We start from the raw sequence: 16066 nt of genomic DNA on the forward strand, positions 1-16066 counted from the left end.
GTGTCTCCACATCTCCCAATACCCAAACTCTCCCTTACTAACAGCAGGGGGCAGTGTCTCCACATCTCCCAAACTCTCCCTTACTAACAGCAGGGGGCAGTGTCTCCACATCTCCCAAACTCTCCCTTACTAACAGCAGGGGGCAGTGTCTCCACATCTCCCAAACTCTCCCTTACTGACAGCAGGGGGCAGTGTCTCCACATCCCCCAATACCCAAACTCTCCCTTACGAACAGCAGGGGGCAGTGTCTCCACATCTCCCAAACTCTCCCTTACTAACAGCAGGGGGCAGTGTCTCCACATCTCCCAATACCCAAACTCTCCCTTACGAACAGCAGGGGGCAGTGTCTCCACATCTCCCAATACCCAAACTCTCCCTTACGAACAGCAGGGGGCAGTGTCTCCACATCTCCCAATACCCAAACTCTCCCTTACGAACAGCAGGGGGCAGTGTCTCCACATCTCCCAAACTCTCCCTTACTAACAGCAGGGGGCAGTGTCTCCACATCTCCCAATACCCAAACTCTCCCTTACGAACAGCAGGGGGCAGTGTCTCCACATCTCCCAAACTCTCCCTTACTAACAGCAGGGGGCAGTGTCTCCACATCTCCCAATACCCAAACTCTCCCTTACGAACAGCAGGGGGCAGTGTCTCCACATCTCCCAAACTCTCCCTTACTAACAGCAGGGGGCAGTGTCTCCACATCTCCCAAACTCTCCCTTACTAACAGCAGGGGGCAGTGTTTCCACATCTCCCAATACCCAAACTCTCCCTTACGAACAGCAGGGGGCAGTGTCTCCACATCTCCCAAACTCTCCCTTACTGACAGCAGGGGGCAGTGTCTCCACATCTCCCAAACTCTCCCTTAGTAACAGCAGGGGGCAGTGTCTCCACATCTCCCAAACTCTCCCTTACTAACAGCAGGGGGCAGTGTTTCCACATCTCCCAATACCCAAACTCTCCCTTACTAACAGCAGGGGGCAGTGTCTCCACATCTCCCAATACCCAAACTCTCCCTTACTGACAGCAGGGGGCAGTGTCTCCACATCTCCCAATACCCAAACTCTCCCTTAGTAACAGCAGGGGGAAGTGTCTCCACATCTCCCAAACTCTCCCTTACTAACAGCAGGGAGCAGTGTCTCCACATCTCCCAATACCCAAACTCTCCCTTAGTAACAGCAGGGGGAAGTGTCTCCACATCTCCCAAACTCTCCCTTACTAACAGCAGGGGGCAGTGTCTCCACATCTCCCAATACCCAAACTCTCCCTTACGAACAGCAGGGGGCAGTGTCTCCACATCTCCCAATACCCAAACTCTCCCTTACTAACAGCAGGGGGCAGTGTCTCCACATCTCCCAAACTCTCCCTTACTAACAGCAGGGGGCAGTGTCTCCACATCTCCCAATACCCAAACTCTCCCTTACTAACAGCAGGGGGCAGTGTCTCCACATCTCCCAAACTCTCCCTTACTAACAGCAGGGGGCAGTGTCTCCACATCTCCCAAACTCTCCCTTACTAACAGCAGGGGGCAGTGTTTCCACATCTCCCAATACCCAAACTCTCCCTTACTAACAGCAGGGGGCAGTGTCTCCACATCTCCCAAACTCTCCACATCTCCCAAACTAACAGCAGGGGGCAGTGTCTCCACATCTCCCAAACTATCCCTTACTGACAACTCTCCACCTTACTAACAGCAGGGGGCAGTGTCTCCACATCTCCCAAACTCTCCCTTACTAACAGCAGGGGGCAGTGTCCACATTCCAAACTCTCCCATCTCTCCACATCTCCCAAACTCTCCCTTACTAACAGCAGGGGCAGTGTCTCCACATCTCCCACTCTCCCTTATCCCAAACTCTCCCACTGAACAGCAGGCAGTGTTCCACATCTCCCAATACAAAGCACGAACAGGGGGCAGTGTCTCCACATCTCCCAAACTCTCCCTTACTAACAGCAGGGGGCAGTGTCTCCACATCTCCCAATACCCAAACTCTCCCTTACTAACAGCAGGGGGCAGTGTCTCCACATCTCCCAAACTATCCCTTACTGACAGCAGGGGGCAGTGTCTCCACATCTCCCAATACCCAAACTCTCCCTTACGAACAGCAGGGGGCAGTGTCTCCACATCTCCCAAACTATCCCTTACTGACAGCAGGGGGCAGTGTCTCCACATCTCCCAATACCCAAACTCTCCCTTACGAACAGCAGGGGGCAGTGTCTCCACATCTCCCAAACTCTCCCTTACTAACAGCAGGGGGCAGTGTCTCCACATCTCCCAAACTCTCCCTTACTAACAGCAGGGGGCAGTGTCTCCACATCTCCCAATACCCAAACTCTCCCTTACGAACAGCAGGGGGCAGTGTCTCCACACTGCCCCCCCACTTCTATCCCCCCCTCCCTCTCTACCCACCTAGTCCAACGGAGCTGTTCTCCAGTAGATAACTCAGATGGTCGAACATGGCCTTCTGGTTCTGTCGGCTGATACGACAGAAGTAACACAGGAACCGACAGCAACTGGCAACCATCTTTGGAAACGCTATCTCCTGTAGGAGAAATGGAAAACATTTGTTACATTTAAATATATTATTAATATATCACATTACATCACATAAAAATATCACATTACATCAAATATATTGTAGTAGACTTTGACTTTTTTTTTTTTTTTTTTTTAAATGTTGAGATTTGTCCAAGAGAATTACCAAGATGGATATCGTGTTAGCTTGAGATTGACAGATCTCAAGTGAGAACTATGACCTAAGTGGGTATGGAGCTTGTGTCATGTTACTGAATCAATATAGGTAAAAACAGCTGCTGAAATGGTCATTGACAACAAGACAGTCTGTCAGTAAGAACTGTACATCTGACACACACACACACACACACACACACACACACACACACACACACACACACACACACACACACACACACACACACACACACACACACACACACACACACACACACACACAGCACTGTAAGTGACTGGAACATACCAGATGCTCTCTAGCCTCCCTAGCCTTTACAACCCCTGAACCTCCAATTCCCTCTCTGGTTACTGAGTGGTTAGTTGTTGGTAGGATCCCTTATGGGTAGAATCTCTGGTAGGATCCCTTCTTGGGTAGGATCCCAGGTAGGATCCCTAATGGGAAGGATCCCTGGCAGTATCTCTGGTAGGATCCCTTGTTGGGGAGGATCCCTGGTAGGATCCCTTGTTGGGAGGATCCCTTATTGGTACAGTAGGACCCCTGGTAGGATCCCTTGTTGGTAGGATCCCTTATTGGTACAGTAGGACCCCTGGTAGGATCCCTTGTTGGTACAGTAGAACCCCTGGTAGGATCCCTTGTTGGGAGGATCCCTGGTAGGATCCCTTGTAACAGATGAACTTTCCTGGCACCTGCTTTACATTACAGATAGTCCTTACAGCACAGCGCCTATATGGCTGTTTACAGCAGAGCTACTTGGATCTACTTGGATCCTACCCAAACATATAGCAGTCTAACTACACAACCTAAATAAATGTACAAATATATATTTTCCTAAAAGATGCTTTTTCTAACCAAGGTACCTGCAAAGCAAGGGGTCATCAAGAGTTTAAAACCGATGAAGAACTGTGTGCCGAAACATCAGTGGTAACTTATGAAATACTCACCACAAGGAGAGAAGAATGTGAAACTTCTATGTATATTTTTGAAAAAGTCCAGTACCTGTGTCTTGTCTCCTCCCAGCACGTTAACCATCACCTCCATGACAGTCTCATGCATCCCCAGAACCCTCATCAGGTTGGGGTGCTGGTAGAACACCTTGTTGTTCATGATGTCACTGTAAACACAGAGGGGTCAAAGGTTAGAGATATAAAGGTCATTGTATGTGGAGCCAGACATACTGTTGTTCATTATCTCAGCTAACAGCTATTTGATATTTAACCTTTATTTAACCCGGGAAAAGACCCTTGAGGTTCGAAACCTTTTTGTCGAGGGGGGACCCTGGAATTAAAGATTAAACAACAACCTTGTTTGTGAATGGATAACATACAGTAATATCAGAGACAGTACAGTATGAAGATAGGCAGAAACTGCTTCTCCAATAGAAATCCCAGATCATACTTGTAGGCGTTGTCATGGAGACGTTGGCTAGCTAACCTCACGTGTAGAAACACGTCATTGGGTCTAACGGGCGCCGAACTGCACGTGTGCAGAGCCGTCAAATCAAAAGGCTTTTCGATATAAAGTTGTTTTTTGACTCAAATTAAAACGTCTGTCAGTTGCTCGAGGTTGGAGTAATAACATGTTCAACTACTTCAGACATCGGCTCAAATCAAGGTTGTGTCTTTACATTTCTAGAAAATTAACAACTAACGAAGAATGTTTCACTTGTCAAACCCCAAACTACGGCCTGGTCCAATCGGTCTGTTTCGCAAGAGTTCCCAGAAGCCTCTGGGCTTAGAAACTCTGTGCTAATATCACACCCACGCAAGCAAGCGCACACACAGGAGTAATCTCTCACCCCAGTCTGATGATCATGAGTTTCTCCTCTTCTTTCCCTAATGCGTACAGAGAACACACACACACTTTCCCTCTCCCTCTCACCCCAGGCCGTCGATCATGAGTTTCTCCTCTTCTTTTCCCATGCGTACAGAGAACACACACACACTTTCCCTCTCCCTCTCACCCCAGTCCGTCGATCATGAGTTTCTCCTCTTCTTTCCCTAATGCGTACAGAGAACACACACACACTTTCCCTCTCCCTCTCACCCCAGGCCGTCGATCATGAGTTTCTTCTCTTCTTTCCCTAATGCGTACAGAGAACACACACACACTTTCCCTCTCCCTCTCACCCCAGGCCGTCGATCATGAGTTTCTCCTCTTCTTTCCCCATGCGTACAGACAGCAGTGATCTGATCTGGCCCAGAGAGGCCAGGAGGTTGACACAGTCCTGTACTGACACAGCAGAGATGGTGTAACCTGGTAACAGTAAGAGACTAAAGTTAAACTGGACGGTTCTATACTGACACAGCAGAGATGGTGTAACCTGGTAACAGTAAGAGACTAAAGTTAAACTGGACAGTTCTATACTGACACAGCAGAGATGGTGTAACCTGGTAATAGTAAGATACTAAAGTTAAACTGGACAGTTCTATACTGACACAGCAGAGTTGGTGTAACCTGGTAATAGTAAGATACTAAAGTTAAACTGGACAGTTATATACTGACACAGCAGAGATGGTGTAACCTGGTAACAGTAAGAGACTAAAGTTTAATTGCAATTGAAGGAATGAAAGATGAACAACAAAATACTAAAATCACAACCCAGAGAGTTAAGACTGGACAATTCGCTCCACACATCAGACTGGGTCTGGGAGTCACTCAAGGACAGTACGTACTCTTCCTCATGGCCCTGAGCAGCGCTCCGATGCCGTCGTACTGACGTCTCAGCAAGCTGAACATCACACGAACCAGCTCTGGGTCCTGGATGCTGCACTCCTGAGCCCAGCTAGCCATGGTCTGGCTGATCAACTCCTTCAGATTGGCTAGAGAGGAGAGAGAGAGAGATTCCAGTGTGTTAGTATATTAGCAGGGTCGTAGCTACAAATGAGGACCCCTGAGGACCTCTGTACATGTTTCAAAAAGTTGCTTTTTGGTGGTTTGGGGGATTAGATCGGGGTCTCAACTTCCTGTTGAGAGTTAGAATAGTAGAATACACAAGGTACAGCAGCTGTTTTCCTCTTGTTATATGTCACTTACTGACAGCCACTCAATTAGCACATGTCAGATAAACATTTTTAGATTGGTAAATTAGCTGGCAAGGCTAACCAGGCTATCTGGCCTGCTCGCCTCCCTACCACTGAGGAAGTACAGTTCCCGCTCAGCCCAGTCAAAACTGTTCGCTGCTCTGGCCCCCCAATGGTGGAACAAACTCCCTCACGACGCCAGGACAGCGGAGTCAATCACCACCTTCCGGAGACACCTGAAACCCCACCTCTTTAAGGAATACCTAGGATAGGATAAAGTAATCCCTCTCACCCCCCTTAAAAGATTTAGATGCACTACTGTTCCACTGGATGTCATAAGGTGAATGCACCAATTTGTAAGTCGCTCTGGATAAGAGCGTCTGCTAAATGACTTAAATGTCTTAAATGTCTTAAAACTAACCAGAGCCCCCCCCACATTGACTCTGTCCCGGTACCCCCTGTATATAGCCTCCACATTGACTCTGTACCGTAATACCCTGTATATAGCCCCCACATTGACTCTGTCCCGGTACCCCATGTATATAGCCTCCACATTGACTCTGTCCCGGTACCCCCTGTATATAGCCCCCACATTGACTCTGTCCCGGTACCCCCTGTATATAGCCTCCACATTGACTCTGTACCGTAATACCCTGTATATAGCCCCCACATTGACTCTGTCCCGGTACCCCATGTATATAGCCTCCACATTGACTCTGTACCGGTACTCCCTGTATATAGTCCCCACATTGACTCTGTCCCGGTACCCCTGTATATAGTCTCCACATTGACTCTGTACCAGTACCCCCTGTATATAGCCCCCACATTGACTCTGTCCCGGTACCCCATGTATATAGCCTCCACATTGACTCTGTACCGGTACTCCCTGTATATAGTCTCCACATTGACTCTGTACCGGTACTCCCTGTATATAGTCTCCACATTGACTCTGTACCGGTACCCCCTGTATATAGTCTCCACATTGACTCTGTACCAGTACCCCCTGTATATACCCCTGCACATTGACTCTGTACCGGTACCCCCTGTATATAGTCTCCACATTGACTCTGTACCGGTACCCCCTGTATATAGTCTCCACATTGACTCTGTACCGGTATCCCCTCTATATAGCCTCCACATTGACTCTGTACCGGTACCCCCTGTATATAGTCTCCACATTGACTCTGTACCGGTATCCCCTCTATATAGCCTCCACATTGACTCTGTACCGGTACCCCCTGTATATAGTCTCCACATTGACTCTGTACCGGTACCCCCTGTATATAGTCTCCACATTGACTCTGTACCAGTACCCCCTGTATATACCCCTGCACATTGACTCTGTACCGGTACCCCCTGTATATAGTCTCCACATTGACTCTGTACCGGTACCCCCTGTATATAGTCTCCACATTGACTCTGTACCGGTATCCCCTCTATATAGCCTCCACATTGACTCTGTACCGGTACCCCCTGTATATAGTCTCCACATTGACTCTGTACCTGGTCTCCACATTCCCCTCTATATAGCCTCCACATTGACTCTGTACCGGTACCCCTGTATATAGTCTCCACATTGACTCACCCCTGTAGTCTCCACATTGGTACCCCCTCTATATAGCCTCCACATTGACTCTGTACCGGTATCCCCTCTATATAGCCTCCACATTGACTCTGTACCGGTACCCCCTGTATATAGTCTCCACATTGACTCTGTACCGGTACCCCCTGTATATAGTCTCCACATTGACTCAGTACCGGTACCCCCTCTATATAGCCTCCACATTGACTCTGTACCGGTACCCCCTGTATATAGTCTCCACATTGACTCAGTACCGGTATCCCCTCTATATAGCCTCCACATTGACTCTGTACCGGTACCCCCTGTATATAGTCTCCACATTGACTCAGTACCGGTATCCCCTCTATATAGCCTCCACATTGACTCTGTACCGGTACCCCCTGTATATAGTCTCCACACTGACTCAGTACCGGTATCCCCTCTATATAGCCTCCACATTGACTCTGTACCGGTACCCCCTGTATATAGTCTCCACATTGACTCAGTACCGGTACCCCCTCTATATAGCCTCCACATTGACTCTGTACCGGTACCCCCTGTATATAGTCTCCACATTGACTCTCAGTACCCCTCTATATAGCCTCCACATTGACTCTGTCCCCTCTATATAGCCTCCACATTGACCAGTGCCCCCATTGACATTGACTGTACCGGTATCCCCCTGTATATAGCCTCCACATTGACTCTGTACCGGTACCCCCTGTATATAGTCTCCACATTGACTCAGTGTACCCCCTGCCCCCTATATAGCCTCCACATTGACTCTGTACCGGTACCCCCTGTATATAGTCTCCACATTGACTCAGTACCGGTACCCCCTCTATATAGCCTCCACATTGACTCTGTACCGGTACCCCCTGTATATAGTCTCCACATTGACTCAGTACCGGTATCCCCTCTATATAGCCTCCACATTGACTCTGTACCGGTACCCCCTGTATATAGTCTCCACATTGACTCAGTACCGGTATCCCCTCTATATAGCCTCCACATTGACTCTGTACCGGTACCCCTGTATATAGTCTCCACATTGACTCAGTACCGGTACCCCCTCTATATAGCCTCCACATTGACTCTGTACCGGTACCCCCTGTATATAGTCTCCACATTGACTCAGTACCGGTACCCCCTCTATATAGCCTCCACATTGACTCAGTACCGGTATCCCCTCTATATAGTCTCCACATTGACTCAGTACCGGTATCCCCTCTATATAGCCTCCACATTGACTCTGTACCGGTACCCCCTGTATATAGTCTCCACATTGACTCAGTAGTGCCGGTACCCCCCGGTAGTCCCCATTGACTCAGTATAGCCTCCACATTGACTCTGTACCGGTACCCCCTGTATATAGTCTCCACATTGACTCAGTACCGGTATCCCCTCTATATAGCCTCCACATTGACTCTGTACCGGTACCCCTATATAGCCTATATAGTCCACATTGACTCAGTACTCCGGTATCCCCTGTATATAGCCTCCACATTGACTCTGTACCGGTACCCCCTGTATATAGTCTCCACATTGACTCAGTACCGGTACCCCCTGTATATAGCCTCCACATTGACTCTGTACCGGTACCCCCTGTATATAGTCTCCACATTGACTCAGTACCGGTACCCCCTCTATATAGCCTCCACATTGACTCTGTACCGGTACCCCCTGTATATAGTCTCCACATTGACTCAGTACCGGTACCCCCTGTATATAGCCTCCACATTGACTCTGTACCGGTACCCCCTGTATATAGTCTCCACATTGACTCAGTACCCCCGGTCTCCCCCTGTATATAGTCTCCACATTGACTCTGTACCCCCGTCCACATTGTACCCCCTGTATATAGTCTCCACATTGACTCTGTACCGGTACCCCCTGTATATAGCCTCCACCTCCACCCCTGTATATAGTCTCCACATTGACTCAGTACCGGTACCCCCTGTATATAGTCTCCACATTGACTCAGTACCGGTACCCCCTGTATATAGTCTCCACATTGACTCAGTACCGGTACCCCCTGTATATAGTCTCCACATTGACTCAGTACCGGTACCCCCTGTATATAGTCTCCACATTGACTCAGTACCGGTACCCCCTGTATATAGTCTCCACATTGACTCAGTACCGGTACCCCCTGTATATAGTCTCCACATTGACTCAGTACCGGTACCCCCTGTATATAGTCTCCACATTGACTCTGTACCGGTACCCCCTGTATATAGTCTCCACATTGACTCAGTACCGGTACCCCCCTGTATATAGTCTCCACATTGACTCAGTACCGGTACCCCCTGTATATAGTCTCCACATTGACTCTGTACCGGTACCCCCTGTATATAGTCTCCACATTGACTCAGTACCGGTACCCCCTCTATATAACCTCCACATTGACTCTGTACCGGTACCCCCTGTATATAGCCTCCACATTGACTCAGTACCGGTACCCCCTCTATATAGCCTCCACATTGACTCTGTACCGGTACCCCCTGTATATAGTCTCCACATTGACTCTGTACCGGTACCCCCTGTATATAGCCTCCACATTGACTCTGTACCGTCTCCACATTGTACCCCCTGTATATAGTCTCCACATTGACTCTGTACCGGTACCCCCTGTATATAGCCTCCACATTGACTCAGTACCGGTACCCCCTGTATATAGCCTCCACATTGACTCTGTACCGGTACCCCCTGTATATAGCCTCCACATTGACTCTGTACCGGTACCCCCTGTATATAGCCTCCACATTGACTCTGTGACTCCGGTACCCCCTGTATATAGCCTCCACATTGACTCTGTACCGGTACCCCCTGTATATAGCCTCCACATTGACTCAGTACCGGTACCCCCTGTATATAGCCTCCACATTGACTCTGTACCGGTACCCCCTGTATATAGCCTCCACATTGACTCAGTACCGGTACCCCCTGTATATAGCCTCCACATTGACTCTGTGTACCCCCGGTACCCCCTGTATATAGCCTCCACATTGACTCTGTGCCGGTACCCCCTGTATATAGCCTCCACATTGACTCTGTACCGGTACCCCCTGTATATAGCCTCCACATTGACTCTGTACCGGTACCCCCTGTATATAGCCTCCACATTGACTCTGTACCGGTACCCCCTGTATATAGCCTCCACATTGTTATTTTACTGCTGTGTTTAATTATTTGTTACTTTTTACTTTTTATTTTTTACTTATAATTGTTACACTTTTTTCTTAAAACTTCTTAAAGCTTGTTGTTGTTGCTCGTTGTTGTTTAAGGGCTTGTAAGTAAGCATTTCACTGTACGATCTACACCTGTTGTATTCAGCGTATGTGACAAATAACATTTGATGTGATTTATCTAAACTTGTAGTAATCGTGGCCTACAGGGGGCCCCCATTGATTGTGTTAGTCCCTCTCACTCAGATATCCTATTAACAAGGCATTTCATGGCAACGTGTAGAACTGCAGGGTATTAGCTGTAAAACTGCACATTTGTCTCTCCAACCCCATGCCAAAATGTGTAGAAATGATTGAAGTGAGTTACGGCCCTGTATATTAGTAATATCTTGACTTATTAAAACACAGCACATATATCCAGTTTACTCCTGAGCCGAGCTAGTCCTGGTCTGGAATATCTTTCAGCTTGGCTATATACACACATACACACACCCACGCACGCACACACCTACATAAACACACACACGAACACACACACACGCATGGACACATACACTCTATAACACACACACTCTGCAAATCTTTCTTCTATTCCACTTTCCTTAATTCTAATCTCCTCTCCCAACCTCTCCCCATCTCTCCCATCTCTCCCATCTCTCCCAACCTCTCCCCATCTCTCCTCTCTCCTCTTCTCTCCCAACCTCTCCCCATCTCTCCTCTCCCAACCTCTCCCCATCTCTCCCAACCTCTCCCCATCTCTCCTCTCCCAACCTCTCCCCATCTCTCCTCTCCCCATCTCTCCCAACCTCTCCCCATCTCTCCTCTCCTCTCCTCTCCCCATCTCTCCCAACCTCTCCCCATCTCTCCTCTCCTCTTCCCATCTCTCCTCTCCCCATCTCTCCCAACCTCTCCTCTCCCCACCTCCCCTACCTCTCATCTCCCCACCTCCCCCTACCTCTCCTCTCCCCACCTCCCCCAACCTCTAATCTCCCATCTCCTCACCCCTCTCCTCTCCCCACATCTCCTCTCCCCACCGCGCCAATCGTAATACCCCTCTCCCCAAATCTCCTATCCCCTCTCCTACCTCCCTCTCTCCTAATATAGACTTCCTAAACACCCTGAATTCCCCCTTCATCCTCATGTGAAATGTTCCCTTTCTCTTTTTCTCATTAACTCTATAAAACTTCCCCTAAACGTTTTCTAATTAAGTCAATGATGCTGGACTAGACCAGAATGTTAAGTACCTCCTCATTAGAAGTCTCCCTCAACAGATATTGGACGTTATATCAGGATGGTGCACAACATGTGATTGCCCATCAAAAGTGGGTAATGGGGAGACAAACTGAACAATCTCTTCCCAAGTAAACCATCACTACTTGCAGTTATGTACATTACATTTCTGTAAAAAAAAAAATGTTTTTTTTAAAAGTATATATATAAATATATGTATTCTATGTGTATTCTGGAACTATCCACTGGGATAGGTCCAGTGAAATGTGTTGTTTTAGAGGGTCTGACATAGTAAATGAATGCTGGTTGATAGCCAGAACCCTACCCCGGGAGTCACACACACACACACACACACACACACACACACACACACACACACACACACACACACACACACACACACACACACACACGCACACACAGAGTACAATCTGTCTCATCCTGGTTCAGAAGTGAGGCTGTCCAAAAACACTTAGCTGCCTGACTTCTAACGAGGGTTTTGCGTTCAGCTAAATAACAGAGAGAGGAAGTTTCCTCCGGTGTAAACCTCTGGAGTGGTGCCGTGGAGTTGTGTTAGTGAGCTGCAGAGAACAGACTGGGGTTTGGTTGTAGACCTTTGTGTCTGTTGTGGAGGAAGCATACAAAAGTTACAGATGTCTCTTGAACTGCACTGTTGATTAAGGGCTTGTAAGAAAGCATTTCACGTTAAGGTCTACACTGTTGGTTAAGGGCTTGTCAGTAAGCATTTCACGTTAAGGTCTACACTGTTGGTTAAGGGCTTGTCAGTAAGCATTTCACGTTAAGGTCTACACTGTTGATTACGGGCTTGTAAGAAAGCATTTCACGTTAAGGTTTGATTAGATGTGTTACAGAATAAGTATATCGGCTTACATCAGTGAGGTCAATATGAGGTTTAACACTGAAAACAGACAGGGATCTTATCATGACTATAAGTAGGTAACTCTTTAGTATTGCAGTGTGAACCTATAGCGCCCACCTCCTATAGCGCCCGCCTCCTATAGCGCCCGCCTCCTATAGCGCCCGCCTCCTATAGCGCCCACCTCCTATACCTATAGCGCCCGCCTCCTATAGCGCCCACCTCCTATAGCGCCCACCTCCTATAGTGCCCACCTCCTATAGCGCCCACCTCCTATAGCGCCCACCTCCTATAGCGCCCACCTCCCTCCTATAGCGCCCACCTCCCTCCTATAGCGCCCACCTCCCTCCTATAGCGCCCACCTCCTATAGCGCCCGCAATTCAACTCAGTCCTGCCAGACGATCAGGTAAGTGACAAGGGTGTTTTAATGTCTGTCTGATGAACATATATCACGTAAATGAATGTTAACGTATCATCTTCAGACAGAGAGATAGAAAGAGATGTTCCCTCTTTTCCTACCCTTCAATGAACACTTCTGAAGGGCAATGACAAGTGGGAAACATGCTTTTTCCTAGACAGTCTCTTCCTGGGAGCAGTCTGAATTGACTGATCTGAAAACTGCATTAATGCCAACCCTGGCAGTCTCTTACTGGGAGCAGTCTGAATTGACTGATCTGAAAACTGCATTAATGCCAACCCTGGCAGTCTCTTACTGGGAGCAGTCTGAGTTGACTGATCTGAAAACTGCATTAATGCCAACCCTGGCAGTCTCTTCCTGGGAGCAGTCTGAATTGACTGAACTGAAAACTGCATTAATGCCAACCCTGGCAGTCTCTTACTGGGAGCAGTCTGAGTTGACTGAACTGAAAACTGCACTAACGCCAACCCTGGCAGTCTCTTACTGGGAGCAGTCTGAATTGACTGAACTGAAAACTGCACTAACGCCAACCCTGGCAGTCTCTTACTGGGAGCAGTCTGAGTTGACTGAACTGAAAACTGCACTAACGCCAACCCTGGAAGTCTCTTACTGGGAGCAGTCTGAGTTGACTGAACTGAAAACTGCATTAATGCCAACCCTGGCAGTCTCTTACTGGGAGCAGTCTGAGTTGACTGAACTGAAAACTGCATTAATGCCAACCCTGGCAGTCTCTTACTGGGAGCAGCTTGTTCCTGCTCTGTAGGTTCCTCCTCTAGTTTCTTGGGCGGTCCCTTGATCTTATAGAGCATGGCCAGCAGGCGACCCTTTATAGACGTATCTTCCTCCTCCTCCTCCTCCTCCACCGGGATTCCTGCAGGGATCGAGACAGGGAGAAATATGAAGGGCAGGACTGGGAGAACATAGAGGTTGATGTGGTACTTTTAGGTAAAGAATTACATTTAACATATTTAATCAATATTGAACTGTGAACCTATATGATCAATACACATCCCACTTGGTACTGACATCAATTCAACGTTTATTCCACGTTGGTTCAATGTAATTTCATTGAAATGACGTGGAAACAACATTGAGTTGAACCAGTGTGTGCCCAGTGGGAGGCAACCTGTCAAGAGTCATCATGTCCTGCAAGGAAACATTGCACATTTGGGATGAACTTTTGATCTAATAACTGAAATGATGTATTGATATTAACATCAATGAAAGATCTGTGAGTTACTGTACGCTCCTGCATCTCAAGTAAGGATTTGTCTTTTAACTGTCAGTGTGTGTGTGTGTCTGCGTGGACATCGTACCACAGTGCAGTCTCAGCTCATCATGGAAGCTGTAGAGCTCTTCCTGAATCTCTTCAGGACAGGGACAGTCCTCCCCAGCAGCAAAGTTCAACAGGATGTTGATCTATATGGATGGAGGGAGGTGTGTTAGTGATAGAGAGAAAAAGGAGAGAGAGAGAGAGAGAGAGAGAGAGAGAGAGAGAGAGAGAGAGAGAGAGAGAAAGAAAGATATATTCCCTACAGCACAGCATCATTACTGTGAGTCAGACTGGCCAGGAGATTCTCTATGACATCACGTCTGTTTGATCCATGAAGAGGAGAATGGTACGGATGGTTTTCCCACCTCTAGCTTGGAGACATCATTCACAGAGCATACTACAAGGGGATATATTGCCATCCTACGGTGAGGAAAGCCATTTACCAAGAGGCACCCTACGGTAATATGGCCATTGGACCAAACGTCTGCTACAAACATCTGTGTGTGTGTGTGTGTGTGTGTGTGTGTGTGGTGTGTGTGTGTGTGTGTGGTGTATGGTGTGTGGTGTGTGTGTGGTGTATGGTGTGGTGTGTGTGTGTGGTGTATGGTGTGTGTGTGGTGTATGACGTGTGTGGTGTGTGTGTGTGTGTGGTGTGTGTGTGTGTGTGTATGTGTGTGGTGTGTGTGTGTGTGTGTGTTGTATGGTGTGTGCTCAGGAGCGTGTTGGTGTGTGTGAGGTGTTCTCTCTCTCTCTATGCTGAGTAATGTTCCTCTACTCAACTCCCAGGCACAGCGGGACGGTTCGCTCTGGATAAGAGCGTCTGCTAAATGACTTAAATGTAAATTAAATGGTTCCATGAAGGTTTAATAGAGTTTTCTGCTAAATAAACAACAACAACAACAACATGACAATAACGAATAAAACAGTACCTGCTCCTGAGGAGGGGATCTGAACTCCTTGGTCTTCTTGGCGGTGACAGCAGCAGACATGTTGAGGGCCAACATCAACTCGTTGTACCTGAACTTCTGGTTGTACTGCAGCTTGGACACGAAGCGGTCTGAGAAGGACACGATGGCCTCGATACGCTGCTTCAACTCACAGTCACAGAAGTAGTGCAGCAGCTCACACATCTAGTAGAGAGTTAGATCATGTGGGATCACGGACGGGACAGACAGTACACACCAGAGTTGGGCTCAATTCTGAATTGAGTTGTGAATTGCTCTTTAATTCCAACAAAGAGAGATTAAGTTAGCGCTACCTAGTAGAGAGAGGTATTTCTGTCAGTATTGCATATACAGTGTTACATGTGACGTACCAATTATGTTTTAGTGGTGTCTCTACCTAGTAGAGAGAGGTATTTCTGTCAGTATTGCATATACAGTGTTACATGTGACGTACCAATTATGTTTTAGTGGTGTCTCTACCTAGTAGAGAGAGGTATTTCTGTCAGTATTGCATATACAGTGTTACATGTGACGTACCAATTATGTTTTAGTGGTGTCTCTACCTAGTAGAGAGAGGTATTTCTGTCAGTATTGCATATACAGTGTTACATGTGACGTACCAATTATGTTTTAGTGGTAAACAAGTTGTTTAATCTGATCAAAAACATTTGATGTTTTTGCTGATTATCATTTTGCTGGTAATGATTTTGCAGTAAATTTAATGTGATTGAGTAGTCAGCCAATTTACTATTTGGCATCAATCAACAGTCCATTTAGCTGGGACTGAACACCTGGTGCTTCAACTCTGCCTGTGTGTGTGTGTGTGTGTGTGTGTGTGTGTGT

General features: G+C 47.6%; 1 protein-coding gene across 5 annotated transcripts in view; it reads right to left on the reverse strand.

Annotated features, from left to right (window-relative positions):
- The window catches only part of LOC115122410 (ryanodine receptor 3-like), a 269794-nt gene that overhangs the window by 99174 nt on the left and 154554 nt on the right, over window positions 1-16066 (reverse strand). For all 5 annotated transcript variants that reach the window (XM_065008606.1, XM_065008603.1, XM_065008605.1 and 2 more), the window contains 7 exons: window positions 15209-15409; window positions 14323-14425; window positions 13743-13877; window positions 5384-5530; window positions 4838-4964; window positions 3708-3822; window positions 2408-2540 (listed from right to left, as the gene is read on the reverse strand). In XM_065008606.1, coding sequence (XP_064864678.1) covers window positions 2408-2540; window positions 3708-3822; window positions 4838-4964; window positions 5384-5530; window positions 13743-13877; window positions 14323-14425; window positions 15209-15409 — 961 coding nt within the window. The remainder of the gene's footprint in view (window positions 1-2407; window positions 2541-3707; window positions 3823-4837; window positions 4965-5383; window positions 5531-13742; window positions 13878-14322; window positions 14426-15208; window positions 15410-16066) is intronic.

Source organism: Oncorhynchus nerka, linkage group LG24 (assembly GCF_034236695.1).
Source record: "Oncorhynchus nerka isolate Pitt River linkage group LG24, Oner_Uvic_2.0, whole genome shotgun sequence".
NCBI classification, from domain to species: domain Eukaryota; kingdom Metazoa; phylum Chordata; class Actinopteri; order Salmoniformes; family Salmonidae; genus Oncorhynchus; species Oncorhynchus nerka.